General features: G+C 37.2%; 1 protein-coding gene across 5 annotated transcripts in view; it reads left to right on the top strand.

Annotated features, from left to right (window-relative positions):
• Positions 1-21,676, top strand: part of LOC126275441 (trichohyalin-like) — an 85,195-nt gene that overhangs the window by 52,712 nt on the left and 10,807 nt on the right. For 2 of the 5 annotated variants that reach the window (XM_049977198.1, XM_049977197.1), the window contains exons 6-9: positions 3,343-3,782; positions 4,491-4,611; positions 14,560-14,838; positions 20,746-20,877. In XM_049977198.1, the coding sequence (XP_049833155.1) occupies positions 3,343-3,782; positions 4,491-4,611; positions 14,560-14,838; positions 20,746-20,877 (972 nt within the window). The remainder of the gene's footprint in view (positions 1-3,342; positions 3,783-4,490; positions 4,612-14,559; positions 14,839-20,745; positions 20,878-21,676) is intronic. The other 3 variants (XM_049977202.1, XM_049977200.1, XM_049977199.1) reach the window with 2 other exon arrangements.

The raw sequence follows: 21,676 nt of genomic DNA, 5'->3' as shown, positions 1-21,676 counted from the left end.
CTCAGTTTGTCATTCTCCTGCATGCATCTTACTGTTGAGGCAGTCATACATTTATGAGACAAAGAGTGGTTTTAAGTGACACACTAAGCTCCATATAGTAAAGCCCACAATGTGGCCATGTGTACCTCCTTCCAGTTGTGCAGATGGGACAAGGTTCTCCTTACTCGTCTTTGCTTAGGCCACAACCGTGTGACTGTTTCTTGCTACAGTGAGAGTACCCTCCAATGTGTGTTGCTTGTGACATAGAGATCACTGTGTTCCACATTTTGTTAGATGGTGTTTTATTTTCAGACAAGAGGGTAGTGGCAGATTTGCCAGCCCTCTGTTTTAAATGACTTCAAACAAATGTGGTTAGAGTTTTTAGGTTTTGTGATTTGTCTAATTTGTTCAATTAAATTTTAGGGATATGTCCTTAATGTGGTAACAGTGACTGGCTCATCCATATTTTTTGTTTATGGTAAACCAATCAATTTCCCTGTTCCTTCCTTTTAGCTCCTTTTAATTTTACTTCTGTTTTAATCTCAGGAATATCACCTTATACCCCATCTCCATTTTCCGGAAGGTGTGTGACATTGAGTGATACAGCAAGTCAACACGAGTGTGGTGGCTGAGAGTGGATGTGTATCATTTTATAGTTTTCCTTCTCACTGTGTGACAGTGAATGTAACTAAAATTGTAAAAACAGTGCTGTTGCTACATAGTTGTCACAGCTAAGTTATTCAGTGTTTCTATCCGTTATCTCAGGGTAACAAAGAAATGAGTTTGAAATAATATAGATTGGAAATTTATTCATAGTCTCAAAATAATTCTCACATCAGTTCTTTCATTTAGAAATGTTACTGATTATACACCAAGGAACTGTCAGACAGCAAAAGCAAAGATGTTCTGAAGTGCTTAAGTGTCCTTCAGGTTTCATGAACAGATCTGTATGAGATTAAGCAGTTTGACCATTGTTTAACCTATTATGCTGTCACACTCTTGTGGGATTGCCAACTGTCAGAAAATGTGTAAATGATTTGCTAACTTCGGGATATTTGCTTCATGCCCAGCACAGCTCATGAAGACTCCAGTACACAGAATGGCGAGATGGATTTGGCAAGCTCAGGTCAAAATGAATAATATGACTGTAGGAAATCATCTTGCCTTCAATCAGATGCTGACACTCTTTTTGACAATGTGATATGAAATTGTATCTGGGTAAGTTTTCCTTGCTCATTGTTAAAGTACTTTGGCAAGTGGAAGATGTCTTCAAATCACAATTGAAAATGAATATAACATGATTTAGAAACTGGCCAGGAAAGTGACCTGCTGACAGTGAACTGATGTTTAATGTTCTGCTTATCTGATAGCGGTTGAAAAATATGTGCCTGCTATAAATTTGTTTACCAAGTTTCTAATCACATTATCACTACATCAGTGAAAAAGATGGAACAATCAACCAAACTAGGATTGTTATTAGAATAATTTCAGATGAAGTGCTAAAAATTACAAAATTTCAGGCCCGCTGTCAGTTATAACTTGACTTAGTCTAGAAAGTTGGCCTCAGAACATCTTCCGTGCTTCGTTACTGGAATACATGTATCGATTATGCGTGGAGCTTATGGAAAATAGTGTAAGTTATGAGGTAAACAATGCATTATGCAGGATGCCTCCTTCCCAGAAAGGCAGTTCATACAAAAATTAATTTTCTAAGGTCAGAGATGTTTTGTTATCCATTTATTAAGGATTGTTTTAATGACAATCTTTTGTTATGCTCCTACAATGCTTGAAAGCTGCTGGTCACTATCTCAGAAAAATCAGCTCGGTATGACAGAAAATTGGTGTAGTAGTTAGAGATTCTAAATAAATGAGGCAGTGATTATTTTGAGTATGAATTGGTTCCATTTCATGCATGTTTTTTCCTTCTGATTCCAGTATGAACATTGCAGCAGATACTTCATCTAAATGTTAAGTTTTGTAAAAATCTGAATTGCCATTAGTATACATCTTCCTGTACAATTAAAAATTCAATAATTAAGATATTTTGCTGTTGAGAATTTTCTTCAATTTAATTTTTAGTTTGATCTCTGCATGCAATTTACACCAGTTGAGACAAAGAATTTTCATTTCATGGCCTCATCTCTTTAGTGTGTAGCCCCTTTTTTTAGAAAGGGAATCTTCTGTTGAGGGTATCTCTTTTTTCCTTGTTGCAGATACAGGTTTGTGCAGGATATTTCATTTACTCGATGAAACTCATTTCGTGTAAAATACCAAAATTTGAGGAATTTTTCATTGAGTCATATTATCGGAAATTCTGAATTTGAGATGACTGAATACTGCTGCTCAGCTGCTAGAATTGTAATAGGGATAATATTGGAGGTTGTGCTCTGAATTAATGATGCAGCTACTCTTTGAAATTGTGAGCTAAGAAATTCCTGAGTTGTCATAAAGAGTAAAATTAGAATAGTTAAGTATGCACACAGATGCAATGGGCCTGCAGCCTCTGGTGGATACTAATTTAAAATTGTGCATGTTGTGTTTACGACTGAAAGTTTTCACTGCTGAGAACTGAGTATGTGGTTACTTTTCCAAAGTGTGAACTCTGAACAAACTGATGCTTGTGATTGCGTGAGCTTCCTCATACAAACTCTTGGATTCAAGAGCTGCTTGCAGAATTCATCTATTCTTTGCAGATTCATATTTATATTTGACGTTAAGAGCATATGAAAATAATAATTTGGTTGAATGTTGCAGCAGAATCGGAAGTGCATCAGCTTTTGGGCCTTATACAATTTTACTATATAGTTCACTAGACTTGTTAAATGACTTTAAAATGTTACTGCATGGTCTTGGGTGTGTAACTGTTGGGAAATAGATTTTACCATGATGGAACTAGAAGCTGTAATAAAAAGATTGTCAAAATCAAAAATGATTCTGCACTGTTTCTGCCCATTTATGATAGATGTAGAGAAGAGTGAAAAGTTGACAGATTATTTCACATTATAAAGTATGTCAGCCAAGAGCTATGATATAACATGTAATAGATAATGCCTGGAAAAAAATGCTGATACACTGGCCTGTGAAGTAAGACATTTAATTCCTAGACTTGCAAGTTCTACTTGTCTGCTGTTCAGATAACTGTTTATGGTTACTGTTGTAAATTGAGTTTCTATGAAATTTCCCAACAATGCAGAAGAAAAATGTGATGTTGTTGTTCAACTTTTGATTTTGAATTTCAGTATTCTGAAACATGATGTATAATTGCAGTGAATGTTACTTATTTCAGACAAATGGCCGAATTGTTCACGTAAATGGATCCCACACATGCCTGTAATGGTTTTCTTGTTTTGACTTTGCATACAGGCCTCATCTGCCAGACGCAGCCATGAAGGAAGCTATGGGGGTGGAACCGACTACAATAGTCGCTATAGTTACACTGAGGATAAGGGAGGTTACGGAGAGGAGAGGGGCCGCGGATATCGCGAGGAAAGGCGGTCCGCAGGAGCTTTCAGAGACCGCTCAAGGGAAGATTATCCCCACAGAAAAGCAGATCATCTGGATTCAGACATGCCTCCACCCTCAAGTGGACCTCCTCGCCATGTGTCCTCCCCCCGTGGCTCCTTCAGGGGAAGAATTAGTAGCAGAGGCTCAAGAGGCCTATCAAGATTCATGCTCGCCAGAAGAGCTGACTCCATACTCGCCAGGAAGAGGAGATTAGTTGATTCTTACACGGTCCGCAAGCAATATCTAGCAAGAGCTCATGCAGAGAGTTTGAGGAGGCTCAAGATGCAAAAGTTAAGGAGGTAATAGCTGTTAAAATATATTTTAAAAAAGCATATGAAAATGATTGAAAAAATGTGATGTATCATACAGAACAGGAGGATTGTCAACTGGTCAAAGTATTTTTTTCTTTTGACACTGAATATTCCTGGAAAGTAGTTTGAAAGAAGAAAAAGCAAAACACATGATAAGCATTTCGCTGATAATGGCTTAGATGCCAGTGATTATCTGTATTTTACATGTAAAAATGTGATGTCATGTGTTAGGAATGAATAGTTTGTATAAGTAATACCATTTTTAATGGTATGTGTGTAGAAAAACCAGTTGACCTCTGTTACTATGGTAAATGAGAGATAGAAAAACCTCTAAACTAATTGCATGTAAGAATTATGTGTACTATGCTGTGTAAAGCATAAGCAGACAGTTACTAATGATGAAACTCTACAGAAATGAAAATGATTAATTAGGTTTTCAAATACAGATTTTTGAAGAGATAAATGCCCCAAGAAATGGCCTATCTTCTTACTTTGTACTAAGCATTCCATTGATATGAAGCATAGATGAAATTTTATGTGACGGAGAAAGGGGAGGGGGTTCTTCACTATGATTATGAAATGGTTAGAACCTGAAATGAACATCTACAGATGTACTAAAGTATAGTTACATAAACTTAGTATGTATTATGTTTTCTTCTTATTTTGTTTTCTTATTTAAATCCTCTGTGAAAGTAGGCTCAGAGAAGCAGCTGCGAAGAAAGAGAGTGCAAAGGCAGAAAAAGATTCTGCAAAAGCTACAGAAGATATAAGTGATGAGGAGAAAGAAGCAAACTGGGAAGAAGGCAAAGCAGCCAAGGTAAGATAAGGTCCATATTTGTTGTTATGAAACAGAGAAGTCCTAAATGTTTTTAGAAGTTCCTCTGCAAATTTTTCTGTAAGTGTTAGTTGTTACTGTTACCTTTACTCGAAAAAGCCACCTGTTGTTACTCTTCAGGCTAATGTTTGCTACTGCAGTAGCAGCAAATGGTAAGTGGTGAAAGTCATGGAAACAAGTTTCATATCACCTCTATGCTTTACTTATGCAGTATTTTCTTGCAGTATCATTGCAGTTATTTTCTGCCAGAACACCCTACTCAACAGGTTAAAAATGGCTTGTTGATTTAGGAGCAGGTGATTCATTTTCACTTAAACAAAAGCAGTTTGAAACAGTACTACTCACCATTACACTTGCTTCACCAGGAAGGATAGAAAACCTAATTTTTTCTTGTGTGTTCGCTGTGTAGTAGGAAATAAAAATGAATCAATTTTTAGATGCTTAAAGGGTATACGGCGTGCAAAATTTAGTATCTGTTGAAGTTACAGTAGCCCTAACCTTGCTGGGAATAGTGGAGTGATGCTGTTGTGTACCCTATTGGATTCATTACAATTGCAGCAGTTATGTCTGTTTCTGTGGACACTAGTCGCATTGGCCTGTTACTGTTTGCATGACATTGAAAATGGCCCTCATGAACTGTGTGTAAATCGTGGGATCCCAATGAACATGAATAGCCTGGGACAGGATAATTTTGTGAAACAGCAATGGAAAAAATAATGTAAAATTAGCAGTTTTTAATACAGTAATATGAAATTGATGTTTTTTTAATTAATAAATTTGTAATTTTGCTGTACAAAAATGCTACAAATTTGAAGATAGCAGTTCACTAATGAGCCTACTTGTAACTGATTGTTATGTAGTATCAGAATTGCATTTAAAATTCTAATTTCCTCAAGGCTAAGGTTAGCATATAATCTTAAAATAACAGCTCTATTCTTCCTGTTCTGATGAATTCAATACAATGGGACAATACGCAGTAGTCTAGAGAAGCCTTGATCCTGCCTCTTGTCAAATTGATGTCCAACATTCAAATGCATATTTCTGAATTGAAACCTATTGCATGAACTTTCCTTATATAGAGAATGGAGGCAGTGTTTCTCCTAACAATGTGTGTGCTTGCTCTGAAATGCTAATCATATATGTATTCAAGCATGTATCGGGCAGGTAGGTTAGAAAATTTAAAAAGGGAAATGGATAGGTTAAAGTTAGATATAGTGGGAATTAGTGAAGTTCGGTGGCAGGAGGAACAAGACTTCTGGTCAGGTGACTACAGGGTTATAAACACAAAATCAAATAGGGGTAATGCAGGAGTAGGTTTAATAATGAATAGAAAATAGGAATGCGGGTAAGCTACTACAAACAGCATAGTGAACGCATTATTGTGGCCAAGATAGATACGAAGCCCACACCTACTACAGTAGTACAAGTTTATATGCCAACTAGCTCTGCAGATGATGAAGAAATTGAAGAAATGTACGATGAAATAAAAGAAATTATTCAGATAGTGAAGGGAGACGAAAATTTAATAGTAATGGGTGACTGGAATTCGAGTGTAGGAAAAGGGAGAGAAGGAAACATAGTAGGTGAATATGGATTGGGGCTAAGAAATGAAAGAGGAAGCCGCCTAGTAGAATTTTGTACAGAGCACAACTTAATCATAGGTAACACTTGGTTTAAGAATCATGAAAGAAGGTTGTATACGTGGAAGAACCCTGGAGATACTAAAAGGTATCAGATAGATTATATAATGGTAAGACAGAGATTTAGGAACCAGGTTTTAAGTTGTAAGACATTTCCAGGGGCAGATGTGGACTCTGACCACAATCTATTGGTTATGACCTGTAGATTAAAACTGAAGAAACTGCAAAAATGTGGGAAATTAAGGAGATGGGACCTGGGTAAACTGAAAGAACCAGAGGTTGTACAGAGTTTCAGAGAGAGCATAAGGGAACAATTGACAGGAATAGGGGAAAGAAATACAGTAGAAGAAGAATGGGTAGCTCTGAGGGATGTAGTAGTGAAGGCAGCAGAGGATAAAGTAGGTACAAAGACGAGGGCTGCTAGAAATCCTTGGGTAACAGAAGAAATATTGAATTTAATTGATGAAAGGAGAAAATATAAAAATGCAGTAAATGAAGCAGGCAAAAAGGAATACAAACGTCTCAAAAATGCGATCGACAGGAAGTGCAAAGTGGCTAAACAGGGATGGCTAGAGGACAAATGTAAGGATGTAGAAGCTTATCTCACTAGGGGTAAGATAGATACTGCCTACAGGAAAATTAAAGAGACCTTTGGAGAGAAGAGAACCATGTGTATGAATATCAAGAGCTCAGATGGCAGCCCAGTTCTAAGCAAAGAAGGGAAGGCAGAAAGGTGGAAGGAGTATATAGAAGGTTTATACAAGGGCGATGTACTTGAGGACAATATTATGGAAATAGAAGAGGATGTAGATGAAGACGAAATGGGAGATACGATACTGCGTGAAGAGTTTGACAGAGCACTGAAAGACCTGAGTCGAAACAAGGCCCCCGGAGTAGACAACATTCCATTAGAACTACTGACGGCCTTGGGAGAGCCAGTCATGACAAAACTCTACCATCTGGTGAGCAAGATGTATGAGACAGGCGAAATACCCTCAGACTTCAAGAAGAATATAATAATTCCAATCCCAAAGAAAGCAGGTGCTGACAGATGTGAAAATTACCGAACTGTCAGTTTAATAAGCCACGGCTGCAAAATACTAACGCGAATTCTTTACAGACGAATGGAAAAACTGGTAGATGCAGACCTCGGGGAGGATCAGTTTGGATTCCGTCGAAATGTTGGAACACGTTAGGCAATACTGACCTTACGACTTATCTTAGAAGAAAGATTAAGAAAAGGCAAACCTACGTTTCTAGCATTTGTAGACTTAGAGAAAGCTTTTGACAATGTTGACTGGAATACTCTTTTTCAAATTCTAAAGGTGGCAGGGGTAAAATACAGGGAGCGAAAGGCTATTTACAATTTGTACAGAAACCAGGTGGCAGTCATAAAAGTCGAGGGGCATGAAAGGGAAGCAGTGGTGGGGAAAGGAGTGAGACAGGGTTGTAGCCTCTCCCCGATGTTATTCAATCTGTATATTGAGCAAGCAGTAAAGGAAACAAAAGAAAAATTTGGAGTAGGTATTAAAGTCCATTGAGACGAAGTAAAAACTTTGAGGTTCGCCGATGACATTGTAATTCTGTCAGAGACGGCAAAGGACTTGGAAGAGCAGTTGAACGGAATGGACAGTGTCTTGAAAGGAGGATATAAGCAAAACGAGGATAATGGAATGTAGTCAAATTAAATCGGGTGATGCTGAGGAATTAGATTAGGAAATGAGACACTTAAAGTAGTAAAGGAGTTTTGCTATTTAGGAAGTAAAATAACTGATGATGGTCGAAGTAGAGAGGATATAAAATGTAGACTGGCAATGGCAAGGAAAGCGTTTTTGAAGAAGAGAAATTTGTTAACATCGAATATAGATTTATGTATCAGGAAGTCGTTTCTGAAAGTATTTGTTTGGAGAGTAGCCATGTATGGAAGTGAAACATGGACGATAACTAGTTTGGACAAGAAGAGAATAGAAGCTTTCGAAATGTGGTGCTACAGAAGAATACTGAAGATAAGGTGGATAGATCACGTAACTAATGAGGAGGTATTGAATAGGATTGGGGAGAAGAGGAGTTTGTGGCACAACTTGACTAGAAGAAGGGATCGGTTGGTAGGACATGTTCTGAGGCATCAAGGGATCACAAATTTAGCATTGGAGGGCAGCGTGGAGGGTAAAAATCGTAGAGGGAGACCGAGAGATGAGTACACTAAGCAGATTCAGAAGGATGTAGGTTGCAGTAGGTACTGGGAGATGAAGCAGCTTGCACAGGATAGAGTAGCATGGAGAGCTGCATCAAACCAGTCTCAGGACTGATGACAACAACAACAAGATATTTCATGCCAAATTGGTGTTTCATTGCTAGCACAGTATCATATTTTCAGTTTTTAGTGTCCATTGAATCGTGTGGGTTGGAAACACAGGTTGATTCAATCCTTTGTCACACAAGATAATTTACGAAGTTTGTCTTGTGACACAGCAGCCACCATGATGGTTAAGGCTTTTAGTGTGTAAAATTGTGTGTTGAGTATGCTGTAAAAGACAAATATTAATGGATTTGACGAGAAAATCACACAATTAATTTCATAACATGCCACATTGATGTAAAGCAGTGTATTGGACTCAAATTCAATTTTCGCAAAAATACTTTAGTGTCATGTACTGCATTTCCACACAGTTAACCTACTATTCCAGCACTTTTACATTTTGGATTAGAGATTTGCAATCTGCCTCTTCTTTCGTGTTCAGAAAAATATGGTCTTCACACAAAATCTTGAAGTTTCAAGGAATCTGTATTTTCTTGTGTTAACATTTCCAGATCAGATTTGTATGGTCTCTTAAAGGCTACTTTTTACTTCAACTCATGAGTAGATAATCGTTAATTTGTAACTGCGTTGTATGCTTCCTTCAGTATTATACAAAGTTACAATCTGTTTCCTTTTCTGTCAGCAGTCTCTCTTGTCTGTAAGATAATGAATGGACAGAACTAATGGCAAAGAGAATTTCTGTTGATGTTCAGTGTACTTATACTGCAAAAGTGAGATGTATATTGCTGTTGTGAGATTGTGCTTAGCTTTTGCATTTGGCAAGAACACACATCACTAACACAAGAGGTTGGGTCATGTTTTGCCAGTTGACCTGTTGTTATAGAGTACATACCCTTTCAATGGTAATCTTTGGGAAATGGGAAAAGTTAACATAAAGATTTTGTTGCTAAAGAATAATAACAAACGGCAGTGAATGTGTAAGGAATTTACCATTCATTGTTGATTGTGTGTACTGCATAAGCCAACTTATATGGAACTGGAATTATCATTTCCTCCTAGAGCACATGTGAAAATTAATAGTGGGCTATTATGTTAATGTTAGTTAACAATGAATGACTCCAAAAAATTTTTTAAGCATTGTGTATTTTTTTTATAGGTGTTATAAACGAAATCTCAGGACTTAAGCAGAGCAATAATACACACAACTGTGCTGCTGATTGTCACTTCATCACAAAAAAGTCATATACATTACACATATTCCTCTCATTTGCTGCGGATTTCAACAAAACCATTTCATATCAAAACTTTAAACAGTTGTAAGATACTTAACGAGAATTATGGTTGCAAAATTGTTTAAAGTGTTTGTGATAGCACATTGATCCCTATAAAGTAAACAATACTTGTCCTAATTTAATTTTTGTGGAATTTGTAAAAAGTATTTCCTGACAATAGTAAAGCAAAGGAACACTTAACACTGCTAACATCGTAGAAAGGTAAGTTCTTTGCAGCCTTCTGTCTGGCATTTTGACCATATTCTTCTGAACATGGCAGTCACACATCTTAACAAAGCGTATATAAAAACAAACCCCACTTTCTGACATAAAGTTGGCATTGAGTTCCGAGATATCATATACAAAATCCAAAATTTTAATACTTTATAAGTTATACATTAATTTATAGTTAGCTATTGACTAAAGAATGTCTTCACAGCTTTAATGAGTTATTGAAGCATGTGAAAACATTCAGTTAGAAAAAGACCTGTCTTCAGTGTTACTTCGCAGAATCCGAAGTTGTCAGTCAATGCTGACACCCATGGGCTCAGCGGGATGAAGAATAGGGGAGTTTTGCACGTGTGGTGTGTATTGTATATGATAACTCAGGTCAGAAAAGGTTCAGTTGCGTACATAATGAAGAAAAAATAAAACTTGGAGGTATATGGGACTAGGGGCTGAAGAGCTTATTGTCTTCCTGCTGTCCAAAACACTTTTTGTTGGTCAGGATTAGTTCAGTCAATTGAAGGAAAATTGGGGGGGGGGGGGGGGAAATTTGTGTAGCTGCAGATTTTTGTAGGTGGTGGTGGTGGTGGTGGTGTAATGCATTAAATACGAAAAATCAAGAGTGTGGTGGATTGGGGTTTAAAGGTCACATCCAAGTATAACATTAAACTACATTAGATTTCGTACAAAAAGATCTTATTCATTTTTTCTTTTGGAAATACTCCATTTAGCATTGCAGGGAATGGAAAAATCAGGGCAATAAGCGTTTCAATGTTATAAAATCGATGTGCGTTCTAAAATGAACTGTGTTAAGAACAAATTTTAAATGTATTCTAGTGTTTCCGACTTAGTGTGAGTGTGAATCTGGGTTACTTCGGTTTATTCCTCCAAACCACCGTCCATTTCTTTTCGAGGTGACTTACTTGGATTTCGCAGCCACTCTTCATTACTGGATAGCCGGCTGCTGGAAATCATCTGGACTACTTCTCTGTTGAATAACACTAGATATAGGAATTTTTAGACTCTCTTCTACTTATGAAATAAGTTGACATACAAACTTTACTTTTCATCAGTTCATGATGTATTTGACTTTGATACACAATAAAACTCTTAACTTCAACATAAATATTTAACTTCCAGTAAGTACCTCATACAATCGAATGTGAGAAACAAATTGAATTACAGTTAAGAAAGTTGGCTTTGATAACTTTTCTTAACATGGCTCAGAAAACAGTGTTGCATGTAGCAAGGTTACGCCATGAGTTCTCAAGAGTTCTTTTTCTTTGTTTTAATAACAATAGTCAATGACCCAATAAGCACAGAACTGCATATAAACTTCATGGTTCTTCCTTACACACACATCTGTGGATTGCCTTACAGGTACCTGTGGGTGCTGTTTGTCCACCTTGTCTTTCTTCCTGCGACTGCACACAAACATGAGACTCGCAGTAGGTAGGATTCTACCATCCCACACTCATATCCAGAACATCGTGTGTTAGAAACGGTAGATAGAATTTATACAGAAATTCTCGAATCACTACAGTATGTACCACATCTGAGTGAAGCAGGTATATTTTGAGGGATAAATTGCAATCAGCAAGTTTAGTGGTTGAAAGGCAGGGGTGAAAATTAAGAGCATTTGGGGAAGGTTGGCCGCTGGATTGTTAGTCGTGCTGTTCTTTCCTTCATAAGTCTGCAAAACGAAGCACGAACTGGCAGTTCCCCATTTTCTCAGGTGCACTATGTCACATATATGAACTATAATGTGTTTCACAAAGGTACATCGACCCAGCCACAGCATGGTTTAGGATTCACTGTTTTCACATTGTGCAGACATGTCCAGGGGTCTTCACTTCCCCAAAGTGCCGTTACACTACATGGAATATAGATATTCATTATTAATAATACTTACACATATAGACAGAATCTACAGAAATCTCTGCATGCTGTTCTGCAATGCTAGAGGGAAATTGATACTTAGTCACCCTGTGAGTGCTGTTCACTTTTTGATTGAAAGACTACACCTTCTTAGCACTTCCTGTCCAGGTCTCTCTTGTGAGTGGATAAAATAACTCCACTGAGCTGGTATTAATAGAGTGGAATTGCTTTCAGTGCAGTAGTGAGTACTTATTTGCTGCTGTTAAATGCTCTATTATGTGAAAAGAGCTAAACAGTTAGCCGTTACTTGTCTGCTGTGCCGAAGACCCTGCACAAAGTGTAGCATGTCAATATGTATTTGATATGTCAATTTCATTGTCTCCATGATCTGTGGCTGGAATAATTTTCACAGCTTGAAGGTATAAACTGCACCACCATAGCCCCAGTTCTCCAAATCTCTGAAGAGGCCTTAAGGCTTAAATTGACTCCTTCTGTAACTGATGTAGGTAACTTAATTGTTATGGAATGTCAGATATTTCCACAAAAATCAAGCAATGCATTACAGCAGGTTATTCCTCTTCTAGATTTGAACATGACCAGTCGTATTTAATCAGACATACCAACACCCACCTAGACATTCACAATGGGTGTGTGGTGTGTGGCTTCACTCAGTGCAGCCCACTCAAGTGCCATAAATTTATGAATGGAAGAGATTAATGGTAAGAGAAGTGCAGTAACTTTCTGATAACACAGTTAAACAGTTTTACAATGTGCCGTCAGTATAGACAGCAGCAAGATGCCACATTTATTAAAACAATCCCTTTCTCACCAAGACCACGTAGGCCAAATTAAGCACTTCTCATCCATTGTTTAACAGCACATACGTTGGGCTTAAAATAATTTTGTTTATGGGTTTACAGTTATAGATGAGTAACTGTAGATATTTCCATAGTTGCTCATGAAATCTTAGATCACTTCTATACTGATGTGGGAATGTTACAATATCTCTGTCTTCAAACGGATTGTCCGCCCCCCTGTTTCTCATTGACTATGTTGAACCAGCAGCTGACAACCTCTTTCATTCTCGTCATATGTCATTGTGAGAGTCAACATTGTAGCACGTAATTATGGCATTGACCCCTATCAAGAGTTCTGCAGTCCCCTGCAGAAATTAATATTATTGTTGAGTATTTGTTCAATTTTGAATAGAAATGGATTCAGTCACACTGCAGTTCAAACATGGCAGATGTTCCTAAAGACAGTGTACACAGTATAGATTCCCATTGTTGGCAGTGTGATGTAACGTCATGTAGGGTGCAAGTCATGTGTAACAGCAAGTAATACATAAATATAAGATCACAATCATGGTTCAGTTCAATTATTGAATTTCTGCTTGGCCTGATGTCGGCACTATCTCCATGATGTGTCCTGCCTCTGTAATTTTCTTCCACAACAGTATTACAGTTGTGGTGCATAACTTAATTCTCTCACAACAATAATTCAGTTTATTAGGAATAAGTTCATTAGATGTTTCATTATGGACCTATTTTCTTCGTCTCACCTTAATGTCACTGTGTTATCAAGCTGATCAAAAGCTGGTAACATCTTCACCCAATATTCTAATAGAACAACAGTGACTGTCTTACTCTTTTGTAACCCACTAACTAGATCATTACACTCTCTCATAATGAAAATATTGATCTGGCTTCAGAACCAAGGAATGTCTTTTGAAGGATAACATTTCTGCCTTTGAATGAATGTTACCCTTACTGGAATAGCAGTTTTAATGTTTGTACGTAGTATGCATACGTGTACGAGAAATTTAATTGCAAACATGTTCAAATACAATAGTTTGTAACATGATGGAATTGTGCTGTTTCCTCCTGTATTTCACACAATAATTTTTTAAGCATAGCAGTAGTTTGTTGTGTCTAGTTCATAGTTTCTCGTGTATCCTGTGTGCACTGTCGCCATGAGAGTCAGGTGTCACATGATTGTTTGAGACATATTGGGAAATCTTGAGTCTGTTTGAATATTATCATTTGCACAGATGTGTCCTTTCATTTCTTCGAAATATATCTGCATGTGACCTCAATAGCAAAAGCTCTATAAATGTGAGACAACCCCTGTACAATATATTAACCAGTACACAAAGTAAAGCTCAGCAGCAATAGTTTAGTGTGAGTATGATGATGCTGCGTATTTTGAATTATGAATTTGGAAGAAAAACATTGTCTTATAATCAGGAAAATGTTAGTAGTAATTGATGGTTCTGGTAGAATTGTTACCCATAACAGTTAGTCCGGCAGCATTGTATTCAGAGTAAATGTACTCAAGGTATACCCTTGGCACTAAGTATGTTGTAACCTCAGTGCATAACGTTAGAGATGGAGCATACACATATCTGCTGATCCAAGAGTCTGATAGCTGGATTTGTCATACTACAGTCCAAACTGTAATTTTTTAAGGTAACAGGAGCACCATCCTCTCCAACATATTTATCTACTTCAATTGTTCATTAATGTATTCAGTTATGCAACACTGTTGACAATGTTTTTATGCTGCATGGGTCGATATTTTGCTATTTTGTTACTACCTTTTGACATTGTATTGCACATCTATATTCATTGTCTGACATGAAGTGACTAAATTTTAGAAGGCTGAAGATCAAGAAGGTGAAGGGGAAGGAGAAGGTGGAGACGAGGAGGAAGACGAAGAGGATGATGCTGAAGAGGAGTTAGAGGAAGGGGAGACACCTGACAAAAAGGAAAAGAAGACGAAAAAGGTTAAAAAAGAGGTTAAGAAAGAAACCAAAGATGAGGAACCGGAAGAAGGAGAAGAAGTTGAGGAAGAAGAGGAAGAAACAGAAGGTGGAGAAAAAACAGATAAGACTGAGAGTGAGAAGAAAGAGACTAAAAGTAATGGAGGAGTTCATGTGAGTATGGCACAGATAAATGCTAGAATATAATATGCTTTCAATTATGTGTGTATCACACTATAATAAATATGCTGTAAAGTTTGCATTAATAGATTCCATGGCAGCAAGGAAACATGCTTAATCTTGGGTAAGGAAAAATTCATTTCCTTAAATTTAAAAAATTCATTTCCTTACATTTAAAAAATTGTACCCTGCAGCGCCCTGCTTTACAAGCGGAGGAGCGTGCATACACATGGTATTTTTTGTATTTATCAATGTAGTTGTTAATTACAAAATTGGTTTGCACATAGTGAAGGGGGTGATGCTGATACCCGTAAACTCCCAGTTCTCTAAAGAATCTAATTCCCATGTATTAGACAGCTTCAGATGTCTCATTACTTTTCAAATTAGGTAGTGTTAAATATTTGAGTTTAAGCACGGGGGTGAGTTAGTTTCGCAAAGTTTGAAATTATGCACAAACTTTGTTGCAGGTAGCTAAGTGCCCCCATTCTCAAATTCTGGCTTAATATATTGTCTGTGTGTTTGCATGTCATCAGTTGTGCTGCCTCAAGATAAATGCAGTTTCTAATTGTAATACTTTTCCCTCAGTGTTGAGTGCCCTTAAGATCCTCCTTTCTAGTTTGTTAACTTAGACATAATATAAGATTACAGCTCGCAACGAGTAAATTGGCAGCAATTTAAATTTTTAAATTCAATAAATAAATAACAGACTCAAAATCAAATTTGCCGTCGACCACCACTTTCACAGCCATTGAATATGTATGTGCAACTAGTACCAGGTTCTGTGACAGTTTTTTAATAGGCCTTTATATATCTGGGTGGCTCCTGAATAGCTGGCCACACAAGTGGATTTCCACACTGGGCCAAAACTGTAGGCCTTTCCTGCAGTTATCTGTAATGGACGGTGCCTGCTGATCTGAAGCCATTCGGGTCCCACTAATGTACAGCCCCTACTTGTCAGATCTAGTCTCACTGATCTCCCTGCAGGCAGTGTCTGTGTGTGTGATGCTCATCAGCAGGCCAGAGGCCATGGGTGATGCATTTCAGGATTTGTAAATGTCTTATTTGTTGTAGTACATTTTGGCACTTGCAAAGTAGTATATATGTTGGAAAGTACAGACAATAACAAGAAATTTGTCAGTTGTTAATGGTTTGTACGCTAGGTACTTGTAGATTTCTCGAAAGAAAAATCACAAAATACCTCTAAAATAATAGATATAACACAATGGGTAATAACCCGCAATAATGAACATAGTAGAACCATCATTTTATTGCTGTCACCAACAGTGCTGGTTTACACAATACCCTTCTTTCAAGAGACCTACATTTTTGCGAGGTCATTTCTGAAATCAGTGAAGGTATTTTAAATCTGTCTTATGACTCCAAGGAAATCCGTGATTTTGTCACCAAATATGTCTTGTTTTATTGAAGTAAAACAACAATTGTGGTCTAAATAAACAACATATACCATTTGGCTTGCTTTTTCCATCTAAAAACAGTTAATTACAAAAAATGTTGATGTTACTCCTAATATTTTGATCATATCAGTAAACATCATCTACTTGCAAGATTTTGTTAGATATTCCCTTATTTGCACTATTGTTTCTTGTACTGTAGCTGCAAAGACAGATTGACAATTTACGTCTTAACTTACCCTTGAGATGTCAAAATTTGTCAGGGAAAAATTCTAAAACTTGATAGGGAATTTTACTTGGGAAAACTTGTGGCAACCTTGAACTGCCAGAATGTTGAATGCAAACATGCATGCATTATGTTGCACAAGTGCCATATATCATTTTGTGGGATGGAGTTCCATGCCTGTTTTACTCCATTGATCATTAGAGGGGTAGTTACTACTGTTCGTGGCTGAGACTGGAATGATCGAGCAGGCCAAGGCATATCCACACACTGTTGAGCATGATGGACTGCAACATGGTAAGTGGCCAGTGTTATCCTGTTGGAAAACACCCTCTGGAATTCTGTTCATGAGTGGCAGCACAACAGGCAGAATCACAACATTGACATGCAATTTTGCAGTCTTGGTGCATGGTATAACCATGATAGTGCTACTACTGTCATATGAAATCGCACCTCAGACAATAATTCAAAAAGCAAACGTCCAATGTGTCTGGGCTTAGTGGAATGCATGCTGCAGGGCACCTGTCTTAGAGCTGTCCTTGAAGTAGCAGATATGTAACGGTTTGTTGTTACTGTGGTGCCAACTGTTGCTCAAATTGCTGCTGCAGAGAGCAGTATGATGTGTCATAGCCATACTCCAAACACTATGTTCTTCTCTCTCAGTAGTGTCATGTGGCCATCTGACACCCAGTGTTCTTGTGACCATGCAGTCTAATGACCACTGCTGCCAGCAGGGCATGTACAGTGGCTACATCCCTACCAAGTCTGTTTGCAGTATTTCAGAAGAAAATGTAGTTTCTTTTAGCCCTATTACATTACCTCATTCAAACTCAGTGAGGTGTTGATAATGGCATCTTCAGCACTCTACAGACACTCTTAAGACGCCACTCTTAAGTGTAAAAATTGCATTGTTTTACCGTCATTCATTGTTCACTTGCTTCAGTGCACTGAATGGCATCATCTTCCACTTATGGCGGTATGCTTTCTCTATCTCGGAACAGACAGAAGAATGTTATACTGGATGAACAATGAATTTTATCCAAAAGGTCACAAGTTTAGGTTTCAGACATTTTGTTGTCTGAACAATGAATCTGAAATATTAGATCTTTTTTAACATCTTGTTACTCCAGAACTTGAGTAAAATTTATTTGGAAACAAATAGATACAGCTGTCATCTAGACAGCTCATCGAAAAGAACAGTGTCAAAATTGGGTTAAAAAACAAAATAGGGTTTCTTCTGTTGAATCTTCCAAGAAACTGACAGGCCCTGTTTCCCAGTTTCTTTCACCCATACCTGGAGGAAAACAGAAGCCTCAGAGATATTGCTACATATGTTATAAGCCTGAATTGGCTCCAAAAAGAAGAATAAGGTCTCAATATATTATTCAGATTGCAGCATCATTTTATGTATTTCCGAAAGTATCATACATTGAAGAAATTCTAAGTGATTGTTTTTTCAAAGCCGTAAAAATAAGTATTAAGAGTTATGTTTAGGTGGCCTTAAGTTTTATTTAGTTAGAAGTAAAAAATTTAAAAAATTAAAAAGAAAATCACTGTGAGAGTCTATTCCTGGCTGTGGACAGAGGTTTTCTGACCACTTTCCCAACATCACAGTGAAAGGATTAAGTGCTTACCACATCTGTTGCTCATTGTCAGGTATGTTTTCTGTGAATGTTTGACAGGGGGTAATAGTTGAATTGAAAATTATTAAAAGTAATTGGAAAGTTTTAGTTCAAATGGCACCATTTTATAATTTTCTCCTTTTTTGTGTATTATTTGAAGTTTCTGAAATTTACATACTATTAAAATCTCCCAAAAGGAGTGCATCAGCATTTGATAGTACTAAAACCATTCTTAATCAGATAGTGTGAACACCACAGTGCTTTTAGGTGTGGTACTTTCGGAATTCGTATGCTATTTCTTTTTACTGGCTTTAGGGAGCCAACTGTTCTGAAACCTACAGCTTCGTGTGGATTGTCACCAATGATGCTAACAAATAAATAAATTTTAAATGTTGTTATTAAAAAGTGACATTATGAATCATTGTGAGAGGTGAAACCAGCCAGTCTCTGGTAATCACACCCTTTTTACTTGACTGGCACTGATGGCTAAATGATTTGCAACAAAATTTATTGATCTCATTTTGTACATGTTTACTATTGATAAGTGTTCTCTTGACACCCATGTGAAATGAGAAGTATTTACGTTGCTTTTGTTATGTCATTTTTGACTGTTCTGATGTATGTGCTTACCTTTAAATGAACTGTAAATTTGAACATGTTGGGCTGTAGTTTCAAATATAAACGTAGGAAGCCCAAAGAAAGTCTGTACTCGTAGACATGAAAATATTTTATACTGTTAATGAACCCAATGTTATCAAACATATGGTTGGCTTGCTACAGTCAGGCTCCCCACATTCTGTACTGAGTCCACTTTGTCACAGTACTGGTGTGCTGAGATACTGAATTCTTGTCACTTCAATAGCCCTCAAGGAAAACTGGGAGCCCAATTTGAAGTACTTCCTCTGCAGCTGGGGGTTGGTGGAGAACAATAATTTAACTGGTCCTTAGTGGTCAGAGAGATGGGTCCAAGAGACAATTGACAGTTGTAGTCAACATACTTCTGTTTACAATTTCTGTTTGTTACTTCCTAGCTTAACAAATTTCTGTATCAAGGAAGTTCGTTGCATTCGACTGTTGAGAGATTGACTACAAGGAGTTAATTTAAAAAAATTAAATTTGGATAAGACTAAAGTGCTCTTTGGTTGTTCAGATCATTGGAAGTTCGAATGAATGCTATTCTGTTGTGATTGTTGCTTATGTATAGAATGTACTGTAATTCCTTTGTCTAAGAATGGTCCATAAGGTGCTAATGAAAGAAATATGTCTTGAATATAGAAAGCTTAATTAAAAATGATATGCATTTTCTGTTGTGACATTGTTGATATCTGGTATTACTTTTGACATTGGACAAACAGTTTATAATCATACTATGGAGTAGTTACCTTTTGCCATTGTCTTTCAAGATGAACATTGAAAGAATGACATTTCTAGGTTGTAATTGAGTGGAAAACGTGATTCATTACACTTGATGGATGTAATCACATGGAACAAAAAAATCATCATTCTGGGAGATTACATACTAATACCATGTTAGGCCAGATCTTGCCTTGAAAAAAACCTCGGTTCAGCAAGGAATGGTGTCCAGAAATATCTTCAGGCAAGCCATATCAAGATCAAGCCACTCCTTGACAAATAGGTGCTGTAGGTAGCAAATGATGAGGATATTGATTGCTACATTTCACTGGCTGTTCCAAAGTGTCCCAGACCACACTGTGGTCATGTGCAGGACCAAACATAAAAACTTTCTGCCACTGTTATGTCTCCATGTTGAGCCAACTGATTCCATACAACCAACTTGGCACATACACACAACTTTAACAACTTTATGGTATGATTTACATCAACGATGGAATGTTGTGTGACTGCCTGATAGCAATTTTACGCCATATACAGCACTACAATGTGACCAGTATGCATTCTCCACCCCCCCCCCCACCCCCCACCCCTCCAGTGCTGTTAAAATTGTTCATCTCTTCATGGTGGGCTCCCTGTTTTTAATGTTTGTTATTCAGCTAAATGGGATATTTTAGTCAACACAGCTTGTACTGTTGCATTGAATACCTGCAATCTCTTTTCATTGGAATTTGAGATTACAGATTCAGTGTGTGTCATTAAATATTTGGAAATTACTATTAAAATAACTTATTATAGTCCTAAGTTTCACACCATGAGCTCTCAGTGTCAGAAACAGTTGTCCTTTTTAGCACATTGACTGCCATAAGGTTGCTGCTGTCCTTCTCAAAGTAATGTTAAGAATAGAAATGTTTTAGGTAATAAAATTCTTAGTAGCATAAATAAAACTGAACGAAGCCACGTACACACATTGCCAGTTTTAAAGTACATTCCTAAAAGGATTAGTATATCGGCTGGAATTTAGTGCCATATTTAAGTAGTTAGGGGTGCAGGTAAATTTAATATTGTTTACCTATTGATGTATTTACCGAAAGTACACAGCAAATCGTTCCACGTTATTACCTGATATCTGTTCATGTTTCACTGTTGGTAAGGTGTTATGAGATATACATATACTATGAAAGTTAAAAACTATGAAGAGTGTTGGCTATTCCCGTTAGAATCCTCATACTGTTAGTGAGTTTTAGTATTTACTTAATATTGGGCTGTTTACAGTGTTATTTAAATGCAGGTTACAATTAAGCAGGGTTCTGATGATCGAGCAGTGAGTGAAGAAGAGGGCCATCGCCGGACCAACTTCCTGTCAAGGCCTTTCATTCGGTTGACTTGCCCACACTGTTATTCGAGGTGCATAACATTCAAGGTAATAAGCACTTTTTTTATGAAATACAATTTAAGCCTTTGCCTTAAATTTGGATAGGTGCATCCACGAAATGCATTTTTTGTTCACCTTTGCGTGTACATTTGATCCTTCACATCGCAAAGAAATTATGCATTTTTTGCATGTTTGTTTTGTGGAAAATTTATGCCATGTGTCAAAGCACAGTGCTTCTTAGTTTTGTAGGAATTTTTATCATTATTTGCTAACAGTACGGCATTAGCAGCATGTTGATAGCAAGTACATATATGTATTGGTGTGTGAGTGAGTCTCGTCAGTAAAGCAGCACATCAGAAGTCTGGACACTACATGCTTATTCTGCAAGCTTAGTTAAAAGTTTATCTTTGATATGACAGCAGGTGATAAAGTAGCCTCAAAATAAATATTAGGTTTGAGCATAAGTTCAAAGCATTTTTCTGCAAGTTTATTAAACACAACAGATACGTATAAGACTATAGTCATTGATAACTCTCCTTCACTATTTACCAGTCTGCTAAACCTGGGGTAATTTCTCAATTGTGGGAATGTAGAAATCGCATGGTTTTGAGGTGAAAAACTCAAGAGCCATGTTCAAAGAGCATTTTCATCCAGAAAGTAAGTTCCTTGAAAGTTTTTCAATAGAGTGAAAAAGATGAAAATCTGATAGCACAAGATCAGATGAATAAGGTAGGTACAGAATGACTTCCCCTACCCAACTCCTGTATAGTGTTCTTTGTCAGTCCAGCAGAATTCAGGTGGGTGTTACTGTGGAGTAGCATCACTTCATGCAGTCTTACTGGGCAGG

Source organism: Schistocerca gregaria, chromosome 1, assembly GCF_023897955.1.
Source record: "Schistocerca gregaria isolate iqSchGreg1 chromosome 1, iqSchGreg1.2, whole genome shotgun sequence".
NCBI classification, from domain to species: Eukaryota; Metazoa; Arthropoda; class Insecta; order Orthoptera; family Acrididae; genus Schistocerca; species Schistocerca gregaria.
This window is presented reverse-complemented; position numbering and strand designations above follow the sequence as displayed.